This window comes from Vicugna pacos, chromosome 26 (genome assembly GCF_048564905.1).
Source record: "Vicugna pacos chromosome 26, VicPac4, whole genome shotgun sequence".
Lineage (NCBI taxonomy): Eukaryota > Metazoa > Chordata > Mammalia > Artiodactyla > Camelidae > Vicugna > Vicugna pacos.
The window spans coordinates 20,565,009-20,588,704 of NC_133012.1; the positions used below are offsets into that span (position 1 = coordinate 20,565,009).

The following is a 23,696-nucleotide window of genomic DNA, read 5'->3' on the forward strand; positions in this document are numbered from 1 at the left end:
CTCTCTGGGCCTGAGTGACAGTGGTCTACACCAATCGCCGTGCCAGAACTTTACGCAGCTCCACAAAACGTAAGGAAGACGCTCCGCTTCCTAGAGGAGCAGGAGCTGGAGGCGGGGAGAGGAGGAGCCAATAGGAGAAGCGAGAAGGGGAGGAGGCGTGGCCTCTGCCGTTGCCGCCCCGCAGCCTCTCCCCAGAAGCCCCGGGGCTCCAGCTGCCGCGATCTCGGGCTTCCAGCCCGCGGTCCCCGAGCCGACGGCTTCGCGCTGCCCGGGGGCCGGGGGCGCGCGTGACTCTCTGCCGTGCGAAGAGTCTGCAGCCGAGGGCACGGAAAGGGGACGCCCCGGCCTCGGGGCCACTGCCCTCGCTTTCTCTTCGTTGTCGCGAACACCGTCCGCCCGGGAGGCGCCCCGTGACCGGCGCGATGAGTGCCAACGAGGACCAGGAGGTGAGTCCCAGAGCCTGACGCCCCTTTCCCGCGCAGGCGCGGTGCCTGGGCTGACCCCCGCCCCAGACCCCCTACGTGCCCTCGCCGCTGCAGCGACAGCCTATTTGGGGTGCCCCAAGTTTACCGGTGTCCAGCGAGAAGAGGCCTGGCACGCTTGCCTGGGTAGGGGGCCGCCTCTGCCTTTCCTCCCCCTGCAGTTTTCAGTTTTGCAAACCCCAGGGTCCCCCTCACCGGGTCTCCTAATAACAAGGGCGAAGTGTCCTTGGTCCGCGACTTGGCTCGCCTTAAATCCCGTGCGTGATTTAGCCCTGTGTACTGAGTTAGACCCTTTGGAATTTGATCTGTTTTAAATTTTAAAATCTCTTGGCTGGTAGAGAAAGTTAGTTGAGTTAGTTAAATTTCTGACATAAGAAAATAATGACACTAGTGTCTTCAGGCTGTGTTGCTTTGTGGAAAGAATCATTTATCCATCTGATAGTTGTCTAGTGGATACCTGAGTATTGAGCATACCTGAGCTGCATGCTTTACCCTGATATACTTTCTCACGAAATGCCTCTTTGACATTGAGTCACATGGTATTAGAGTTGGAGGGGATGCTACAGGTCACCTCGAGGGGAACCTTTTAAATTTGAAATGTGTACATTTGAGAAGAAGGGTCTACAAACGTAAAGTGATTGTCCCAGGGATGCACAATGAGTTTGCAGTAAAATCAAGACTAGAATCCAAGTCTCCTGGAAAAGTAGTAATTGACTTTTCATTTAGAATATATTACTTGAAAGTTAGAACTTTTACACAGTAGATGTGGTGGAGGATTGGTTGGTACCTTTAAAGAAAACCCCATGTCCAACAAGCTATGATATCTGCATCCGTCTAAAATATTCTTACCAGGTGAGTTCCTAAGCTAAGGCATGAACAGTTTGTACTATGAAGCATGAAGCATATAGTGTAATTTTTCTCAAAGTTGGGTCCATGGACCACCGCCTAGAACCATTTGGGTGATTGTTAGAAAAACAGACTCCTGAACTCTACCTTGGATGTACTGAATCAGAATTCCTGTGGTGGGCTCAGGGATCTGCATTTAACAATAAAATTCCATTCTTCTTCCACATGACTGATTTTCAGATGTTTGAGGACCGTTTTCCTGCCCAGTTTTTCAGACCTCCTCTTCTCTTACTGATTTTTAGCTTTTCTGTATTGGTTCATTCTTTTTAGTTCCTTCGCTCTTCTGGAATTGTGTGTCCGAATAGAGTACAAGTTTGTAAGTGCTTTATGCAAAGCAGATTTGTCTTTCATCCTCTACATTGTATGTTTAGGTTTCTAAAGACAAGTTATTCTATTTACCCTGTGAAGTTTCATCTTGTTCGATTGTTTTTCAAGGACTTTTTGAATTCTTACTCTGCCACCAGCACGATTCACTATCCCATCAGATTTCATCCACAAATTTGATAAGCCTGCCTTCAATTTTTGTTCCTGTCCAAGTCATTTAATTGAATATGGGGAAGGATTAAGGATGGAAGGAACAGCACTGTATTTTGTGTAAGGGTGTTTGTTCCAGTCTCATCTCAGTTCTTCTTGAATCCAGCTTGAATTGTTATATATTTTTTCTGTGAAGGTAGCAAGAGAAACCTGTGGGACCTTACTGAAATCCAGGTAGACTGTTTTGTGCCTTTCCCTAATGTACCAATCCGGTTACTCTCTCTAAGAAGGGTTGTGTACATCCATTGCTTTTTTCATATACTTACCAAGTCCTAGGGGTGACTCCTGACCCTCCCAAGTCCTCACAAACTGTTTCTTTAGTAATCTATCCTAAAATTCTGTCCATGTAGGTCAGACTCACCCATCTTTAGTTTGTAGAATTCTTGACATGCTACTTTTTGAAAACTACAATGTGTACCCAAGTACAGTCTTTCTTTCCTTTACCTCTTCATAGGTGTTTGTCAGTAATCAGGACACTGTTTGGGTCGTCTCATTTGTAAGCCTACAATGATTCAAGAAATATTTCCGGGCAAAGATTACTAGTTATACTTCCTCTTGGGGTCCTTTTTCCCACCTTGGGTGGATAAACTTGTCTACCTTTTTCTAACTACTATTTTTTAAAAGTTCCTTTTACTGTCCTTAAGTGTTTTTCCAAGTTTTATATCACTTTGTGGTAAGGATTACAAATATAAATAATATATGTAAATAGTGGGAAATTACTGGGCTTCGTGGTTCTCATCTGCAGGTTTAATGCTCTTTTCTATCCCGGGCTGCTCTTCAGCAGAGTGATAAAGTTGCTGTAAACTCCAAATCTTGTTTTCCTCCCTGGAAAGGAGAGAATAACGAGATCTTCACAGGACTGATGCGAGAATTAAGTGAGACAACCCACTGGAAAATGCTTAGAGGTGCCTGGCACATAGTTTTAAAAGATTAGTATTGTGGTGTGTTAGTGATAATACATGTGTGTTACGAACATGGAAGGCCGTGTAAGTTAGCCAAGTTCTACATAGTTGAATGGGCTTCAATCAGAAATGAAAGATCCTCTATTTCCAATCCATTTGTATGACTAAACAAAACTCGTTTGACCCGTTTCTTTCAGATGGAACTGGAAGCATTACGTTCTATTTATGAAGGAGATGACAGTTTCCGGGAATTGAGTCCAGTTTCATTTCAATATAGGGTAAGACATGGCATGAACAGGAGTACTTACTACTTTGCTAGAAAAGACAAAAGTTGCTTTCTAAAATGCTGGGTTTGTTTTTTACATTTAGTGGTCAGAAAATAAAAGTGAATCAAGTAACAATTTAGGCTGAAATTTTTTTGTCGTTTAATGTTAAATATTAAAAAAAAAAACCCACAAAGCAGAGCATGTACTAAAAATGTTACAGGAGAGATTAGCATAGCCCCGTGCAAGGATGAGAGATGATGTGGTGGCTTCCCCTAACACCGTAGCAAGGCACCCAAGATCTTCTGGCATCAACCCTGGGGATGCTGGTTGATCACTGGGTTAGGGCAACAAAATCCAGATCTCTTCAATGTAAAAGCATCTTTTCCATTTCTTAGTTATGAAGTAATCTGTGTGGTGATACTGCAAAACCATGTGAATATCTTGTTTCTCAAGAACTTTTCACCTACAGATTTTACATCCATTAATAATCCTTGACAGAAACAGTCATCGCAGTGGTGGTTGCACAATGGCGATTTTCTAATCAAACCATGGAATGGTTCGTGATTAGCATCTCACGATTTGTGAGATCCTGCCTTTCCCAGAGCCGTTGAATCAGAATCTGAGCAGAGGAAACAGTCAGTCCCGACCTGGGGACTTACACAAGAACACTGGCCTGGATTCCTTTTGTCATAAAAGACATTCAAGAGGAGGTGGGGAGGGGGCTGGGGACTGTTCTCAGTTAAAGCAGAACAAAGAGGACAACCAAATGTAGTCCACGCCCCTCAATGGATTATGGATTTGTGAGTTGAGGAAGTGGCTTATTAAAGGACACTTCAGATATGATTGGAGGACTTTTAATATAGATTATGAATTAGATAATATTTTTGTATCAATGTGGAATTTCTTACATGTGGTAACGGTATTGTGGTTACAAAGGAGAATGTCCTTATTCTTAGGATACTTTACCCATAAATATTTAAGGACACTTCACAATGCCTGCAGCTTAGTTTCAAATGATTCCACAAAAAACCAAAGGGGGGAAAATCATTGGGGAAAGGGAGTTGATCCTGTAAAGGAGAGGAAGAAAGAGGAAGCAGATGAAGTAAAAGGTATTTGGTGAATAAGATACATGTCAGTGAGTGTTCAATGTTCTATTCCAATTTTTTTGTAAGATTAAAATATTTCAAAATAAAAAGCCGGGAAGAGCAAAAGAAATAGAAAAAAATCTTTGAATAATTCAGGTTAAAAAGGGGGTCAAAATATACAAACTTCCAATTATAAAATAAATCCAGGAGGTGTAATGTGCAGCCTGGTGACTACAGTTGATGATACCCTACTGTCTCTTTGAAAGTTGCAAAGAGTAGGTCTTAAAAGTTCTCATCACAAGGAAAAAAAAACGATGTGTGGTGATAGATGTTAACTAGACTCATTGTGGTGATCACTTTGCAATATATACAAATACTGAATCATGCTGTACACCTGAAACTAATACAATGTATGTCAATTATACCTCATAAAAGAGTGAATAAAAAGAAGAAAACTTACTCAAGAGTTGCTGTCCAGCTTAAGGCATTCCTTTTCCTTATCTCTCTCTCCTTTTCTTTTTTTCTCTAAATTTTACGTTTCATTTTCTGATTTCTTGGGATTGTGCTAATGCATCTGAATTTACCTGTTTTTTTTTTTTATGAGTGTTTTCCCCTAGACTAAGCCATGCATCTAATTTTCTTGGCAGCAGAAGTTTTAATTTTGAAGTCCAATTTATTGATTTTTAATTTTGCTATTAATGCTTTTTTATTGTGATAAAAAATATATAATGTAAAATTTACCATTTTTACCATTTTAACCAATTTAAGTGTACAACTTAGTGATGTTAAGTACATTCACACTGTTGTGTAACCATTACCATATCCATCTCCAGAACTTTTCCATTACTTTTCCAAGCTGAAATTCCATTCCCATTAACGCTGACTCCCCACAGTTGATGTCTTACTTTTGTCCTCAGAAAGCTTTGATGAAACAAAAAACATAGAAAAAGACAGTGTTGGTGCTGGGAAAAGCTGAAGGGCTGGTCTGAGGGACGGGCCGTGGACATCTGGAAAAGTGTGTATGCAGACTAGGGGTGAGTTAGAGTCAGACCGCCCTCGCCCTCTGCTGAGTCTCGGACCATACCTGTGAACTGCTCAGAATACTGCATTTCTGATCTGATCATGAACGTTGGAAAGAATTCGTCACTTTAAAGATCATCATTTAATACTCTCTGTTTGTAGCACTTTTTACAAGCCTAAGATTTCCCTTTCTTTCAGATAGGTGAAAACGGTGATCCCAAAGCCTTCTTAATAGAGATTTCCTGGACAGAAACATACCCCCAGACACCTCCAATCATATCTATGAACGCCTTTTTCAACAATACCATGTGAGTAGTGTTTCCTTTTCATTGGTTTTTGTATGTGTGTGTGTGTGGTAACCCTCTCTTTGACTTCTCTCTCAGCAATATTTTTCTTGTGCATTGTAAAAGGCAAAAGATTTATTCTATCTGAAGAGAAACTAGACTTATATTTCTTGTGCATTGTAGCTCATCAGCTGTAAAGCAGAGCATATTAGCCAAGTTACAGGAAGCCGTGGAAGTTAATCTCGGGACCGCCATGACCTACACGTTGTTCGAATATGCCAAGGACAACAAAGAGCAGTTCATGGAGAATCACCGTCCCTTTCATTCTACGGTGAGCCTGGAGATTGGTTTTTGCCACGTTTCTTTGCGTTTGTTTTGGTTTTACTCTGCTGGTAATTCATTTTTCCTAGTTATTATTTTTTTAAAAGTTGGAAGGAGACTTTATGTTGGATGTAAAATGAGATTTAAGTCTGAGTTAAATAAGAACAATGAATTTTAGATTTCTTAGTGTCCATTTATCTTTAAAAATGAGGTTGTATCTTCTAGATTCTACCCTTCATATAAGACTAGAATGCTTCATGTCCCCACCGAAACTGAGATGTGCAGAACCAAATATTTTTTCAAATTTATTTAACATCTTCATGAAGCTCTTCTTTCTTAGGGACCTGGTTGTAACAGTTGCACTAAAATTATGTCCTTCAACATGAATTGAAAAGAGCTCAGTGAAACCAATAATGTCCTAAAGTCACCTGATCTAATGAATATGATGATGTAAGATTCTTCTACTTCTCAAACTTAGAAATTGTCGACTCATTTTAGGAGGTAGTCATATTTAGTGTAATTCAATAAGTTTTAAGACAGGAGTCTAAGAATTATTTCTTTTTTTCTAGACGTCCATAAGCAACATGATCTCCGTTGAAACTCCTAGCACAGCCCCATCAAGTAAGAAAAAAGACAAAAAAGAACAACTTTCAAAAGCCCAGAAACGTAAGCTGGCAGATAAAACAGGTTTGTATTATTTTCCTTCCTTTTGCAGCACACGTAACTGGGTTGTTTTCAGTGCGATATGGGTGCTGAAAAAGTATATTTAGATTTAGAAGATTAGTTCTCTACTCCTTATTCTTGAAACATTAGGATCAGAGACTAAGATCACTTAGGTGTGTGTTGAAAATACTTACTGCTGCTTTACCACAAGAGAGAACCATTTGAGAAGGAAACTGAGTGACAGAGTAACTCTTAACGAGTCTTGAGGTTGAGAAACATTGGCATAGTGCACAATTGTGGGTCCTGCCTGTCGCCTGTCTGACACGTTTGAGATTTTCCTGTTTGTTTAACTCTATGGCAGGTATGTGTATTATTGGAAATGTTTTAAAATTTACAGCTCTCATTTGAGATGAAATCTGGTGTCACATTACATCTTAACACAGTGAATAATTTAATGTTTTTGTCTGTAGTTGACTCATTTATACAACAACCAGGAGATTTAAGAACAGAATTCCTGTGTGTCCTAACCCGGGGTCCTTTGGTAGGGACGTTTAGAAGAGTATTCTAAACTCCAGCTCATTTCACCAATTACATTTGATCGTTTTTCTTTCTTCAACTGGAAAATTTGCAAATTGGTATCAGTCTGTAAACTTTTTTCCCAGTCAAGGAAAATGAAGATAATACCATGTGTGCATGTTTACGTTCATATACACGTATACAAGTGTGTTTGGATACTTCTGTACTGTGTGTTATTGGTGTGACATTACAAGCAGCCCTCTGTTGAGAAGAACTGAGCCTTTTACTTTGGTGAGGAGGTTTAAAATAACGCCTTTTCTTTTATAAAGTGATGGTAGTTTTTTGTTTGTTCGTGTTGTTTAATGTCTGTGGCAGAATAAAAAAATAGCAACCCTGTGTTGGCCCTCAAAATACATTTTTGAAATTGTAATGATTTGTAAAATAGAAAATGTGGGAATCCATTCTTCCTCATGTCAGAGCAGCGTTAGAGTGTAGACGACTGAAGCAGTAAGTCGTTAGCCGCCACTGTCTCTTTCCTCCAATTTTGGTTCATCTCTGTTTGGAATGTTTCAGCATCCATGTCAGTTCATGGCCTGTTGCGTTCATGCACGATGACCTGTTGTTGTCGCCTTTCACTGACACCTCCCCACCTCCCTCTCCCTGCTGATGCTCACCTGAACGTCATTATCTTCCTGTAATCATGGCGCAGGAGTTTGTGACTTAGGACACTTAGCTTCAGAATAAAACTTGAGTGGGACAGTCGTGGCCTGTGGGTAGGTTTTAGTTAACCAGAATTGGTGATCTGTCCTCATAACCCATCACCAGAGAGAGCGAGGATTCTTGCTGGCATGAAGGAGAAAAGAACCATTAGCATCTCAAACTGAGCGCCAGTGGTTTTGCTTCTCTCCTGTAAGAATCATAGGGTTAGTTTCTCTTGCTGTAAAATTAGTGCACTTGTTTTGAATGCAGATTCTGAAGGCTTCATTAAATAAGACACATAAAGATACATCATCAAGTAAAGAGGAAATCAAGCCATTTTAAATTGAAAAAAAAAATTTTAAGAAAAAAAATGGGGGTGTGCCTCAGTGGTAGAGTGTGTACCTAGCATGCACGAGGTCCTGGGTTCAATCCCCAGTACCGCCTTAAAAAAAACTAATTAAAAAAATAAATCTAATTACATCCCCCACCAAAAAAAAAAAAGGAAAAAATTTTAGATTGTGTTTATTAAATTATCCTTTAAATTTGAATGCCTATTAAAAGAGTGAAATCACTTTATAAACTATAAGTTCTTATAAAAAGATTGAGCTTGTTTTCAAGTACTCCCTACAGATTAAAATCTGGATTAAAACTGTCAGGTTAAATAATGGATATTTTATCAGAGCACAGCAGTTAATAAATAAGTTGGCCAGGCCTCCTCTTAGACTTGAAGGCAAACATTTGTTCAGAAGGCCTCTTGTCTTGAGCCTGGCTTCCTAGCGTGAACCCTAACTCGGGAAACAGCGAAATGACACAGCTTCTCACTTCAATAAGCAGTGACCTTGTATCAAGCAGGCAACTGAGCCAGAGCGTAAAACTGATAAACTGTCAGCTCCTCTTCCTGGCGTTACCAACTCGTCTCCTTATTTTTTCCTTGATAACGGGTTTTATCTTGGACAGAAATAGGGTACATTGTGAAAAGAGGGTACACATGCACGATTTTGCAAGTATCCCCAGGAGAAGAGTGCTTTCAGTTCACAATGATGATAAATTCTTTTTCCAACTTAATAATAAGTGATTTAAAATCTTAACCCATTTGTTGTATAGAATAGTATATAAAATCTTACTTAAATTTAAATATTACTGATTAGACTTAGAAATAAAGTGACTGTTTTTATCCTCCAGATCACAAAGGAGAACTTCCCCGAGGATGGAACTGGGTTGATGTGGTGAAGGTATGTGATATTTATATTCCAGTCTTCCAGAAATTGTTGCAATTTATTGCCACCAAATAATGAAATTCCTGTCTTCCATTTTCTCCCCTCCAACCTGTGGATTTTCCCGGGATGTGTGTTTCCTTTTTCACATTCAGCATGTAAGTATTTTTAAAATATCCTTCACATCCTTTTCTTCCCTACACCCTCAATTTTAGATTTTCTTTTTTTAAATACTGGAAAATCTGTAGAAGTGAGTTATAACTACAGTAAAGTATGACTGTATGTAAGTACACCTTAAGAATGGATGTACTTAAATATGACTCTGAATTATTAACATGGAAATTCAAGAAACGAGTCATGAAAAGGAATGCTTTTATTTCTTGGTAGAAGTGAAGTATTTTTTTTAGGGCAAGCCCTAAATGTAGCTTCCAACCGTTGTCAAGAAAGACTTTCTGTTTTTGTTATTTAAAATTGTTTACTTTCTACTTGGAATTTTGTGACCTACTTCTCTCAGTATTTGGCCTGCATTACTCAAAAACTGATCCTTAACACAGGAAGGTAGTGTCCTTTGTGGGGCTTCATGAAATGAGGTTTGCATGCAAGTTAGTGTCACTACTGCTGTGTGAGATAATTAATAGGATCCAAGGGTAATGAAAGATAAAGGTTTTATTGAGGACCCACAAAAGTGGGTACTTTAAAAGGTAGTGTATTCTTAAAGTTTACTTTAAAACTGGCTGTGTGGGACATGAAATGCCTTTTCTGTAGAAACTAAAGTAAATTTTGTGCTCCTAAAATATGGTTGAAAATATTACCTGTGAGGAGGGAACCATGAGCTGCAGTTGGAATAAAGAAACAGTCCCAGCAGACCTTGTTTTATTGTGTTTTGCTTTATTTTGCTTCATAGATTCTGTGTTTTTTATAAATTGAGGTTTGTGGCAATCTTGGATTGTCAGACTATGGTTCACATTTTTAAATAATAAAGTATTTTTTTTATTAAGATATGTGCATTTTTTAGGTGTATTGCTGTTGCGCACCAAATTGGCTACAGTACGGTGTAAACGTAACTTTTCTATGCACTGGGAAACCAAGAAAGTCTGGTGACTCGCTCTATTGTGATATTTTCTTTATTGCCTTGGTCTGGAACCAAACCCATGGTATTTCTGAAGTCGGCCTTTGTTTCTCCTCGCCGTCTTGGGCAAGAGGCGGACCCTGACAGGCCGTGTGTGCAGGTGAAGTTTCCCAGGTGTTCTGTCATTGACTCAGTCCCCTACCACGGACCCTTGATGGGTACTTCACGTTGTCCTGGTGCACTCATATTTATCTGACCGGCTAAGTCTGCTCTCTCCTTAAAATGCTGCTTCCTCCAGACCGAGCTGTCTCCCGATCAGAGTGAGTGTGTCCTGTCAGCGCGGCCCATGCCAGCTGAGGGCAGAAAAACAGTTGGATTCATCTCCAGGCGCTAGTGCACCTCCCTCCTTAGCTTTTGTTTTTAAGAGAGTCCTTGTCAGTATAAACTAAAATTTTAATCCAAAAAACAAAGTAAGTTTGAAATAATCCTATAATCTTGGTAGATAGGAGAGAGATTTTTAAGGAGGTTATCCTCTAGACATGGTATGGCCTCAGAATCCATCACGCCGAGCTAGTGGTTTCTTCGTCTGGGCCATGGAGACCCTCCCACGGGGTCCGTCGGGCTCAGACTGCTTGCATCACAATATCACGGTGTTTCTGCCTTTTCCGCACCTTCTCTCACACGCGTGCGGCGGCGGCCGGTCCCGGGGGCCACGTGCGGGAGGCTGATGCCCTCCCCAGGGCTCTTCTGTGAGAGCACTGACAGCGCGTGTGCTTTCATATTCTTGTGTTTTCCAGAGTTTTCTAAGGCAGGAAACAGGGTTAGGATCTGAGGGTGCTCCGTTTGTTCTCGGCGCTCGGACTGTGTTCTTGGGGCCTCTCCCCGCACACCTGCCTCCTGGAGAAGCCGGTTTGTGAGAGGCCCGCCGTCCCCTGCGCGCGCCCGGGAAGAGAGTGCAGGAACGCGAACCAGCACTCTTCGCTTCAAGTTCCGGGTTTTTGTTTTAGAAAACGCAGCTTTTCACTTTTAAAACGTTACTGGGTTGTCATTATTGTTAGATTTGCATGAATTAAATCTCTCAGTTTTCCACTGCAGGTAGGAGATAGATTTCAAACAAACAAAACCCACCTCTTGAGGAGCCTCAGTTTTTAAGAGTGGGAGGAGGTCCTGGAGCCAGAAAGTTCGGGGAAGTGCTTCCCTAGCGGTTTCTGCTTCCCGCGGCTTCCCACGTTCTCTGGGGTTCTGGGGGTTTGGGTTTAGAGGGGTTTCTCAGTGGCTGGGTCTTTATTCCGGCCAGAATTGCCTTTGTATGTAATGTATTCTTGGCAGATTTTTATCTGCTCGTACCGCCCCTCCCATCCCCCAAATTTGCCAACTCCTGCTGTGGAGTTTTATTGGAAGAAAACTGCCATTTAAGATTTGTATCACATTTTCAAAACTGTAAGCGTTGTCTGGTTAAGATGATAAATCTTACCGCAGTCAAAAAAAGGTTAGAATTTATTGTTTGTAAAAATAACTAGGAGAATATCATTCATTGCATAAGTGGTCCCTGGTTCCAGTTTATTTTTGAAAAGCTTCAAGGGGTTCTGTTGAGGTTATGTTTTCAGAGAATCCTGCTGAAAGTAGCTGAGCCTGAAGTTGAACACTGGTTACAGGGGCAAGCTGTGGGCGGTGCAGGGTACGCGCACCTGGTTGCCTGTGGTTCTGTTAACGCTGAATGTTTACTTTTGATATAAAGTGGAAGTAGTGAACTCAAATAATACAATAGCTTCACCTTGCTGAATATCTCTTTTATCTTTTTTTATAGTTAAGCAAAACTGGCTCGAAAGAGGATGAATAGCGCTTGGAATGAGACACGGGAAGAGCATCCTTTAAACAGTAAACTGGGTTCAGAATCTTTCATTAGTCTTTTCTGGTGTTGAGGTGGTTTTTTATAAAACAATTTTTTGGTATGTTTCTTATGTAAGAAAAAATGTTTTAAGCTAAAAGTTCATGAAGAGATGTGGTGGTATTAAATTATTTTCACAAACTTGCCTTAATAAAAGGTGAAAATGTTACTGTTTAGTATACTTTATGAAGCCAGTTGGGCTTTGTAAATGGACAAATATGGGGAATTATAAATAGCCAGTGTTAATTTGTAGGATCTCATTCTAGTGGATGTGGTTTTTTTTTTTAAAGGAATATGAAGCTCTTTTCAGATTCTCATGCCAACGGAACCAAGTGTTGAGTGAGCAGTTAGTCCACAGAACGGCCCATATTAATAGGTTTTTTAACTCTTAAGTCTTCATCCCTTCTCTCTCTTAATTACTGAAGTATAAATTGCTTCAGAGAAATTTAAATACTAGTATTTGAACTTTATACATAATATTCTTTGTAGTTCCTTTTTTTATTTTTTAAGGGTGAACTGCTTTTTAATAAATGAATATCCATTTATACTTGTCTCTTTGGTTTGGGTCATGACATTTGATTGTGGGAGCTTTCAGTGGTGTGTGGAATAGGAGAAAGGAAAAAAATAAAACAAGCCTGCCAACTACATTAGAAAGCATTGGACTAGAAGTGCTGGTTCCTATTCAAAGCATTTCTCTTTGCTGCCTATATCAAGATGGGAGTGAAAGATGCCTTAATATTTAATTTTTGTACTGTTAGAGACAGTGGTTTTAATAAAGTCCTATTTATCTGTTGTGTATTTTTCGTTGTTTGGTAACAGTTCTTCTAAGTGGTTTAACATAATACCACTGTTCAAGCCTTGTTTGTTTTCAGGTATCCAGCCCAAGCATCTTTGTAAAAATAGACATGGAAGTCTTTGAAATGCTGAACTGTAGTACCCGCTTGATTGTTTTTTACGTCATGAATAGTGTAATTTTACCAGGAAGTTGTCGGTGTGTGTGTGATTTACAGTGATTCTGCACGTGCCCCTCGCTTTACAAACACTTAGAACTGTTGCTGTGGTACCTGGAGGGGTCAGCTGCTGGGTCTCCATGTTATACCTGTGTGGCTTGGGTCTGAGTTTTCAAAGAATAGATCACTTTTGAAGATGTCTCTGTAGCAAAAGAGCAGTCTGAGTTGTATCCCTGTTTTCTGCTGGATTAACATTGGCGGCTGCAGCTAAATCATCTGAATTTATAAAGTAAGCATAGTTACGGTGAAGAAGTTCAGTGTCTTTTAAATACCAAATCACGTTTTGTTTCTTGAATTAATACGATAGAAACATCAAAATTCAGGACCCCTGGAATGTGCCGGCCTTTGTTTTGGGGCTGTGGGTGTAGCTTTTGTCGTGTTGATAGCAGGTGTCATGCTACACCTGCTAGGGGAAGAGTGCTTCGTTTCGCTCTGAAGACTCCAGAATTGTTCATGCATGTTGTGGTTCACAGATTACAAAGAATCATGCGAGTAAAATGCCAATGAACTATTTTTACTCTTTTTATATGAAATGTCCAAATTTCGGGAGGGGTGATGGTGGCAATGGTGCCTCTTCCTACCTTCTATCAAACACTTGAACATTCTTGTCAGTGTTGCCATCATCTGTTTAATGCTCCCAGTATATTTTCTCAAAGCCTGTTTACTTCAAATTGTGTGGAATGATACAATTAATAAGCAATAAAATCTGAATTACACACAGTGATTTTTCTACATGTTTTATTTCGCATCACTTGAGAGAGAATTGATTTTGTAACTCTGCACAGACTTACCTTGCAAGATGGACCACCGTGTGAGAAACTGTTCCAAATGTTGGACTGAAAAATACGTTTTAAAATGAGCTGATGAGAGGGTGAAAAACATCCAGAGCCTAAAAAAGGTAAATGAAAGTTGGAACCTTGAGGTTAAGGACAGCTTTAGTTTTCACAGCCTCAGGGGGCCCAGAAGACAGGAGATGAAGTCCAGGATCCACCCTGGGTAGCCACACACACATACACATGCACACGCACACGCACACACACACACCCCCACACCCATGCATGAGGCTGAGACTGGTCCCCCAGTGGGGGGCCTGAGGAAGAGTTCTTGTCTTGCTCTTTGGTTCTGGACGGAGTGGTACAATGTTAGTGTACCTGCATGTATTCTCCTGACAACGCACACCAAGTTAGCTCACATGGGTATCAGCCCCGATTCCTCCCCGAGGTGGGCAATCTCAAAACACCCTCAAGCCAGGATGGCACCAAGTGGGTAAGAAGTCTGGACAACTGGTAGGAATGACCACAAATTTACTCTGGAAGGTTGAACCTGCCTCCAACCCAGACCTCCAGAGATGCCTCACAGTGAAAACTGAACAAGAGGCATTCATTCTCTGATGTGGGTTGGCTGGTAAGCTGATTCTGAATCCCAGTGTTTTTGATTATTTGACAAAATAAAGCGATGTGTGATCCACAGTGTTTTTCAAACTGCAATTTGTGATCCATTAGTGAAGAAATTCATTGAGGGCCTTTATCAGCAGTTTTTCTGGTGGAATTGAGGAGAATGGACTTGAACAGAAAATACTGGCGTGTGCTCTGTTGTCAGGGTATTTGGGGGTGTGTATGTGTAAGTATTATGTAAAATTTATTTCTTAAAGTGAGTAATGGTAAAAAAAAACGTTTGAAAGCCGCTGCTGAGAGCACACAACAGATGGAACAAATTTTATGTGGAGACTTAATTTTTAAAAATAAAAAATGTGCCTTTTGAAGTGTTAAGATCATTTATTATTATTATTCATAAAGCCCAATTATTAAAGCTACATTGCGCTATATAATGGGAGAGGAGCAAAACATTTGGTTTAAAGTAGAATCTTTTAATGACTTTGTAAATTTGTAATCATGAAAATTCTTGCAGGAAAATTTTTTTCTTTTTAAAGAATGTTTGGTTTTTGTAATTGAAGTATAGTTGATTTACACCTTGTCAGGTGTACGGCAAAGTGATTCAGTTACACGTATATATTCAGTTATATATAATTTTAATTGCTTTACTTTCTTACTGTTAAGAACCAAAAACAAGAAAATTAGTTTCAATTTTCCCACCATTTCCAGAGGAATAATCATTTTCTTCCTCAGTTTCCTGCATAAATCCAGTTTCCAAGATAGATGATAATCTGCTGATGGTGGTGATAAACAAGACAGGAAACACTCCCACCCCTGCTGATCTTCCCCTATTTGTTTACTGCTGGCGGCTGGGAAGTTTGAAGTGACCTTGCATGTTTCTCTGTGGCCATTTGGAGCTGTCAGGTCTTTTCTGCGACTCCCACAAAGATCTGACCTGTTGGAACACTCTTGATATTTTAAACAACAAGCCATCTCTATGATCAGTTCTTTCTTCCTTCATTAATAAAAGACAATACAAGTTACAAAAGGAGGGTGCGGTCCAGGGAGCGGAGGGGGATTGCAGATGAAAACATTTTGCTTCATAATGAAGTGGTTAGAAATTAATCTGGAAAGCTTTCATCTATGACAGTGTTTAGTACAGAAGGAGAAAAGGAAAAGGCTCTCATTTAATGTGTGGAATTACAGAGGACAAGCCTTCCCAGCCTCACTGAGTGTAGCCTGAAGTCTGAACGAGCTCCAGCCCTTGACTCCGCTGCTGCTGCAGGGCGACACTGCGTGTTTGCTTTTACAGAGGGCAGGAGTGTTCCGAGTCACTTCCTCCCCACCTCACTTGTGAAGGAACATGCTACGACTTGGACCCTTGTGTCCTGGGAACATCTTAATCCCTCTGAAGTTTCAGTGGAAGCACAAATACTTTATTAAAATTCCTACATTCTTTTCACTGTCAGTTTTGAATTCTTAAAATCACACTTTTTTCAAAGTCTACCCGTCATATAATTTTTTTAAACCCAAATGTAAAAGAAATTAACCACTGAGACCTTTTCCTCCTTTTTCTGTTCTCTTTCTCTGAAGATCACTAAATCTAGGATCTGTCAGTTGGCCATTTCACTTGATAAATTCTGAGTACGCTAAACATCCCTTACCTTCCAGGGGCTGCTCAGAATTTTAAATTGGTGGATGTTATTTATTTAAAAATCTTCATGGTTACTGAGAAATCACGGAATTTGGTTACAAGAATGTCCGTCCATCTGCTAAGAGAAAAGCTTAACTCCCACAACATGCTGACAAATGCCATCTGTTAAGTTTTTTCCCTTCGTTTCTATCTTTCTCTCCAAGCCTGTTTTTCACTGAGTGAGGTGGACGGCCTCTCGAGGGCTTTTTCCCCCAGTCCAATTATACTGACATATAATTGACATCTAATGTCGTGTAAGTACAAAGCGATGATTTGATACACTTATCTGCTGTGATTTTTTAACCCCTGCATCTCTTCACATAATTATTTCTGCATGTGGTGAGAACATTTAAGATCTCTTAGCAACCTTCAAGTATGAAATACAGTGTTGTTTACTATACTCGCCACGTTGCATGTTAGCTCCCCGGAACTTACTCGTCTTACAACTGGAAGGTCGCACCCTTTGATGAACATCTCCCCATTTTCCCAGCCCTCCGGCCCCTGGCAGCCACCAATGTACTTTGTTTCTATGAATTCGGCTTTTTCAGATTCCACACGCAAATGAGATCACATGGCTCTTGTCTTTCTCTGTCTGATTTATTTCACTAAGCGTAATGCCCTCAAGGTCTGTCTATGTTGCCACAAATGGCAGGGTTTCCTTCTTTCTCGTGATTCAGTAACATTCCATTGCACAGAGGGGTTTGAGCAGAGGAGGGAGGTGATGTGACTTGTGTGAACAGTTGACTGTGGCGTCTGTGTCGGGAAAGGACTGAAGCAGGAGGAAAGGCAGGGAGAGACCAGTTAGGAAGCTGTTGCAGAAATGTGGGTGAGAAGATAGTGATGGTTTGAACTAGGGTAGGAGGAGGAAGTGGGTGAGAAGTGACCAAGTTCTGGGTGGATATTGAGAGAACTGCTCACAGGATTTTTTTTTCACAGGATCAGATGAAGGATGTGGAAGAAATAGACATACATCAGTTATGACTCCTTAGCTTTTGATCTGAGCAATTGCACAAAGCCAATCAGAGAGATTAATTCTCCCTAAATTATTCCTAGAAATTTAAGGTAATCTTGGTGATGTTGCAACTTGCTTTTTTTAAAGAAAAAAAAGCTTATTCTGAAGTTCATCAGGAAAACCAAGTTCACTAAAATTGCCAGAAAAAAAGTATTTAAAAAGAAGAGTAATAAGGTGAAATTAGTTCTACCCATTAGTAAAACACGTTTCAAGCAACAGGAATTAAAACAATAAGGTGCTGGCACCTGCTCTCATCAATGAAATAAAATAGAATCTAGAAATAGACCTAAACATGGAGAGGAATTTATGCTAACCCTGTAGAAAATATAATTTCTTTAATAAATGGCATTAGGACAACTAGATAGTCACCTGGGGGGAGGAAAGGAAAGGCATTCCTATTTCACCCTTTGTATCATAGACATTTCCATAGATCAAGAAAAAAGTGATCCTGCAGCGAAGATAAACAACAGAATGGCAAAGCTACTATGGGGTTTGCCGGGACACAGGACTTCCAGTGACAAAACTAGAAAATCCATAAGCTGGACAGCCTATTTACAGCTATGCCCCACCTCAGCTCCTGGTGTTAAATTCTTTCGTTCTTTGCATAGCTTTGTTTATATCTGTGCAAGCTTTTATGCTGAAAATAAATAGAAGTGCTTTTGCTTATAATTACAACATAAAGGAAATTTTATGAAGGGAGAAAAATTAGGGGTTTTATGAGAGAGAGTGACAGGAGGCTCCGCTGCTTGTTTGGCGATGGCCAGGCGGCAGGGCTAAGAACAGGACGGATCAGGTATTTGTAAAATGTCCCTCGATTTTGGTTTGTCGTGTTTCTTCATGATTAGATTCAGGTCCTGTTTTGGCAGGAATATCTCAGTGTGTCCCGTCAGGAAGAGCCACGTAGTACCTCCTCTTTCCATTTCTGATGGTATCAACTGTGAACACTTGCTTAAGGTAGTGTCCACCAGGGTTCTCCACTGGGAAGTCACTGTTTCATACCTTATAATTAATAAATGTTTTGTAAAGAGATACTTTGATACTATGCAAATATTTTGTTCCACCTTTCCCCCTACTCGTTTCTCTCTGTGATTCGTGCCTGAAACAGGTATGACCATGGAGTGTCTCGTGGTGATGTTCTAATTCAACCATCATTCCTTCTGCACTTATTCACTGGCATTTCACAGCACAGCATTCTCCTTCACACTTCAGTATGGACTCATCTCCATGCTCGATTGATCATTATTTTTTGTGCTGCTTAATTTCTCCCAGATTTGGCCGATGAATGCCCCATCAAACCGGCACTTGTACTCTTTTGACAGGTCCCTGTCATACCCGAGCCATTCTTTCACTTGCTGGCACAGCACTGCGCCAGCTTACCTCTTACTGAGTGCTTGGACAAAATCACAAAGCGTGGCTCAGTGAAGGCAGTCCTGTAGACGGCCAAGACGCTGTGATCCAAAAACGCTACTGATGGTCTTGCCGGATTCAAGGCTAAAGCACAAAGAAATCATAGGAAGGAGACTTCTTTTGCCAATCTTCTGTAAATATTGCTTCTCCTGAATAGGCTTTTGATAAGATTTGGACATAGGCTGATTCAAGATTTTCTTTTCTGGCAAAGCACTATCTAATGTAACTTTCTGATGATGGAAATGTTCTCTATCTGCATCATCCAATAAGGTAGTGACTAAGAACATGTAACTTCTGAGCTCTTAAACTGTGTCTAGGATGACTGAGGAACTAAATTCTTAATTTAAATTAGTTCACCGTAGCTTTCATTTGTATAACCGCCTATGGCTAATGGCTGCCATATTGAACACACAGGTCTAGAGGGAAGGTTTCCTAAGGCATTTATAGAGGATGCATTTAAATATATTCAAAGGGAAATGATGAGATGCAACCCTAAATGATTAAACAGTTGAAGCATTTTGTGGAGTTACTAAACCGAAACCTCTTGGGAAGTTGTATCTATGCATCATGTAAATAGTAGATTATAAAATCACCGTGCCACCCTGAGGCTACTCCTTATTTGTGACGACATCATCACAGCATCAGCTCCTGGGATATTTATCTCTGTGGTCTCTCTTGCAGGGACTGTGTGTGCAGATCACATAAAAGTTGTTTCAAATTGGTAACCTCTGGGGGCAGTGATGGAAGGGAGGGAGGAAAAAACAAGCCCTATTTAATGTTCCCTCAACAACCTAAACTTTACTTAAGATAGACTTTATTCATGAATTGTCTGTATACTTTGTGGAAAGACAAACAGAATTATCTGACCCTGAAGACTTAGGTTGCCTGGCAATAATCTGGAATGGTCCAGAGCCTCCCTCTCTCCCAGCAGGAGGAGCTGTGCCCAAACCCAACTTCTCACAAGGTCAACAGGTGTTGGCAGCAGACAACTAAGTCCCCGAACAGCTGCCATCTAACTCCAGACTGCCTGATACCCAAGCAGACATTGTGTCCCAGTTGGCAAGGCCACTCATGCTGGCTCTATAAAAAGGGAGAGCAACTGAGTAGGGGGAGGGACTTGAGTCCTTCTCTTGGGGTCCAGACCCATATTAGTTCAACTTGCCCCAACTCACATGTCCCTCCGCAGAGCACTGAGATCAGAGACCGCGTGCGTCTGTCTGCTCACGCTCTACTCATGTGTTCCCACCTGTTCTGAAAACTCTCACCTTGTTTGCTCAAGCCCTTTGAGGGATACATTTTTAATAAAATTAATCTCTATTGTCCTCTCAATAGCTGACATCAAGGAAAATCACCAATGAAATGTCAATATGTGATCCTGGAGGAAAGAATGCACTGGAGTGAGATCCGTGGACTAGATGGTAGGACGATTTCTCTGTTAATTTCCTGGTTTTGATGGTGGCCACTTTGCTTGCATAGCAGAATGTTCTGGTTTGTAGGAATTACAAGTGAAAGAATTCAGAGGTGATGGGGATACATCTGGAGAAAACTCTAATTCAAAAAGATACGTGCACCCCTTTGTTCACAGCAGCACTATCTACAACAGCTAAGACATGGACACAACCTAAATGCCCATTGATAGATAACTGGATAAAGAAGATGTGGTACACACACACACACACACAAACACACACTAGAATACTTCTCAGCCATAAGAAGGAATGAAATAATGCCATCTGCAGCAACATGGATGGACCTAGAGATGATCATCCTAAGTGAAGTAAGTCACACAGAGAAAGACAAATATCACAAGATAGCACTTTTATGTGGAATCTAAAGAAATGACACAGATGAACTTATTTACAAGACAGAAACAGACTCACAGACACAGAAAACAAACTTATGGTTACCAGTGGGGAATACCGTGGGCCAGCCAAGCTGACATGGAGACTACTGCAGGGTGTTTTACAGAATTCAAGGAGAAGTTGAACAGAATGGGCATCAGGAGAGATGGGAACCAGGGGAGCCTCAGGGACCCACCGGGCAGCTGGCATGTGGGCCTTTGAGATCATGGTCTTCTGCATTTTGTCCCAGCTCTTTCAGTCTCAGTGACTCAATTTAAATAAAATGAGAGAAAAAATCTGGCCCAGTTTATGCCACAGGCCTTCCCTTAGTCAAATCACCAGAGCCTGGAAGAAAGTCTGGTCCTGAAACTATGCCAGTCAAGATCCACCCCTTGTGGATATGCAATAGTTCTCAGCATAGAGGGGTCCCAAGGAGGCCAGCTATTTCTAAATCCCCCTACTGCATTTCTGTCAGGTAACAGATCATCAAGAAAGACCAATGGCTTATAATTCTGTCTGATGATCACAATCCCCTAAGAAACTTTAAAAATGATAGATGCTCTACCCAACAATTTCCTTATGGGAATCTCAACAAGTATGACCTGGGATTTTTTTTCCCAAAAAACTTATTGGGCGATTATGATGATGGGCCAGAAGGAACGGTGAGCTTTGGCTAAATCAGGTGGTTGGAGGACATTCTTGATAGGTGTGACTTGAACTTCCTTGGAGGGAGCACAGGACGTCATTGGCCTGAAAGATCAAATTCCAAGCAGATCCTTAAAAAGATTCTACAAGTCCTCATAAATTAAACTGCGGTCTGGGCCCAAAAATAGCTGCACAGGAAAGACAAGTGGGCGTGTGAGACAGATTCATCTCTGCAACCTGACTTTCCTGCATGGGTTTGTCTTTGAATTTATCACATTGCTGTCATATCGTGATCAGTTTAATGAATCAACCGAGCTTATGCCTGTGTCAATGGGAACTGCATAACACCCTGGGAGAACTCAGGGCAACTGCACCTTGAATTCAAAGCCTTTAGTGGAACATAGTGATCTCTACCCTATATTATTTGGATTTGATAGCATCTTATAATGGAAATACTGACATTCTGCCAGCAACTAGGAACATAATTTATTTAAATCTTGGCCGAAAATCACTTATCAGTTTTTGATTTGGAAAGATACCTTTTCTTCATTCTTATCGAGAGCAATGGTTTGGAACTTATCTGTACATATTACTGTACTGAAAGGAATAACCGAAAGCTTAGATATACTCTTTGTAAATATTTGCGTTCTGGAGGGTCGAGTTCTCTAAATGTCACTCACACACTTGCATAAACACACACACGCACACACAGCCTACACTCCCCAAATTCCCCACTGAGAAGAAAGAACACCTCTAACCAAACTTACCTCTATCAAACACTTACTAAACCACTTGCTGTGAATAATATGGAATTGAACCTTTTGCAAAATACTTGAATGCCCTTTCAAATTTAATCTGCAGGAAACATAGGGTTTAGAATTTTATAGCACAATGGGGTGAACCAGGGAGTGAAAAGCAATTAAACACTTTCAGATTGCTAACTGTGCACCAGGCACTGTTTTAAGCACTTTTGATGGATTATTTAAACCTCACAATAAGCTTATTAGGCAGGTTCTGTTATTATTGCCACCATTTAAAAGATGAGGAAACCTGGGTACATGGAAATGACTTAATGCACCCAAGTCACACAGGTCATAAGCATGGTGCCTGGATTCAAACCCAGGCAGTCAGGCTCTGGGGCTGTGGAATATATAATAAGAAATAGACTTGGTCTCTGTCCCGGATTCTTGGAATTTCCTGAGTGGTGGGAATGTCTTTTGTCATTCATAAGGTACTCCTTGCCGGCCTATCTAAGTTTATGTTAATGATGTGACGTAGGGTGGAGACCCTACAGAGCCTCAGGACGGGGCTGGTCACCTGAAAGACCAAGTTGTTAGAGGGCTGGAACTTTCACCCCACCCACCAACCTCTGAGAAGGTGACTGGACATCTAGCTCTGCGCAGTCTTTTTTTTTTTTTAATTGAAGGATAGTCAGTTTGCAATGTTGGGTTAATTTCTGGCGTACAGCATGGTGATTCAGTTACATATATATATATATTCCTTTTCATATTCTTTTTTATTATAGGCTATTACAAGGTATTGAATATAGTTCCCTGTGCTATACGTTAGGACCTGGCTATTTATCTATTTTATACATAGTAGTTAGTATCTGCAAATTACAAAGTCTTGAATAACAAGATGTGATGCGTTTCCTGGTTGGTAATCATACTGAGCCGTTGGAAGGGTGACACACCAGAGAGTCTGAGGAAACTCTGGACCCTCTACCCTTACACCGTGCCTGTGTATCTCTTCCTTTGGGTTGTTGCTGAGCTGTATCCTTTAGAAGAAACCAGTAAACCTAAGGAAAGCATTTCACTGAGTTCTGTGAGCTGTTCTAGCAAATGATTAAACCTGAAGATAGGGTATTTGGAACCACTGATTTACAGCTGGTCGGTCAGAAGTAAGGGTGGGTAGGACTTTTGACTGGCATCTGAGGCGGGAGCCTTCCTTGGGGACTGAGTCCTTAAATCTGTGGAATCTGATACTAATTGCGGGTAGCTAGTGTCAGGACTGAATTGTCGGACGCCCAGTTGGTGTCTGGAGAAGGAGTTGTTGGTGTCTCAGCTTTGACGCTATTCCCACTCTCCCAGTGGTGGTGGTTGACCCTGTGCAAATGGATGGTACTTATATAATTGTTAGCTTTTCCACTGAAAAGGGCCTGAGGTATAAAGCTGAGGTTGAAATGATGTTCCGTGTCATTCGCTTTAAGAAAGCAGTTACCTGTGTATAAGTTTCAGAGGGATTGCCTTCAAGTGTGTAAAATTAACATTGCAGAGCTTACAGAAATAAGCTTCAGGGAGTTGAAAAATCATTCCCCGAATGTGATGCTGAAAGCATGAGCTGTTACTACCTGCTGATTAACCTAACTAGTCTGCTTACTGGTCCTGTCTCACTGCAGAAGGAACACAGTCAAAGTCACATAAGTCTCTGGAGGAGGAGGGGGTATTGCCTCGATGTTTTGATTTTCCATTTACCAATCCAGCCCCTAAGCTAGTTGCAGGCAGCGTGTGAGCCTTTTTTCCAGCTCTGTCTGAGAGTTCTCAGCATTCTTTATCAGCGACATCCCTGCTAACACAGAAAGGGCCAGTGCATTGCTCCTATTAATATGCTGAAAATATTTGCTTCCGACATCTGTCATTTTGCATAACTCTAGATACAAACCATAGATACCATCTGGGATGTCAGAGCAAAGGGGAATGTGATGGTTTGAAATTCTCTTCCGATTTAATTTCACAGTTTTTAGAATTCTTGTTTTTCTTCCATGATAATCACAGGACAGAATAATGAATAATTCTCCTCTGAGTGAGTGATGAAATTACTACAAATTAAGAAACTGTTATGAATATAATTTACAAATAATTATATG

General features: G+C 40.7%; 1 protein-coding gene across 2 annotated transcripts; it reads left to right on the plus strand.

Moving 5' to 3' along the window:
• Positions 1 to 160: 160 nt before the first annotated feature.
• RWDD4 (RWD domain containing 4) lies at positions 161 to 13,583 on the plus strand. 2 transcript variants are annotated; one of them, XM_072950491.1, is made up of 7 exons: positions 161 to 446; positions 3,022 to 3,102; positions 5,394 to 5,503; positions 5,663 to 5,810; positions 6,370 to 6,487; positions 8,861 to 8,914; positions 11,769 to 13,583. In XM_072950491.1, exons 1-7 carry the CDS (start codon positions 423 to 425, stop codon positions 11,795 to 11,797), a joined length of 564 nt encoding a protein of 187 aa, XP_072806592.1. In that variant the 5' UTR covers positions 161 to 422; the 3' UTR covers positions 11,798 to 13,583. The 2 variants fall into 2 exon arrangements, 1 of the variants encoding a protein (XP_072806592.1); XR_012064520.1 differs by having other exon boundaries at positions 163 to 446; positions 8,861 to 9,050.
• The last annotated feature ends 10,113 nt before the right edge of the window (positions 13,584 to 23,696 follow it).

Coding starts and splice junctions, on each gene's coding strand:
- RWDD4 (XM_072950491.1), top strand. CDS start 423: ATGAGTGCCAACGAGGACCAGGAG. Junction 3,103..5,393: donor CAGTTTCATTTCAATATAGG/GTAAGACATGGC, acceptor CCTTTCTTTCAG/ATAGGTGAAAACGGTGATCC. Junction 5,811..6,369: donor ACCGTCCCTTTCATTCTACG/GTGAGCCTGGAG, acceptor CTTTTTTTCTAG/ACGTCCATAAGCAACATGAT.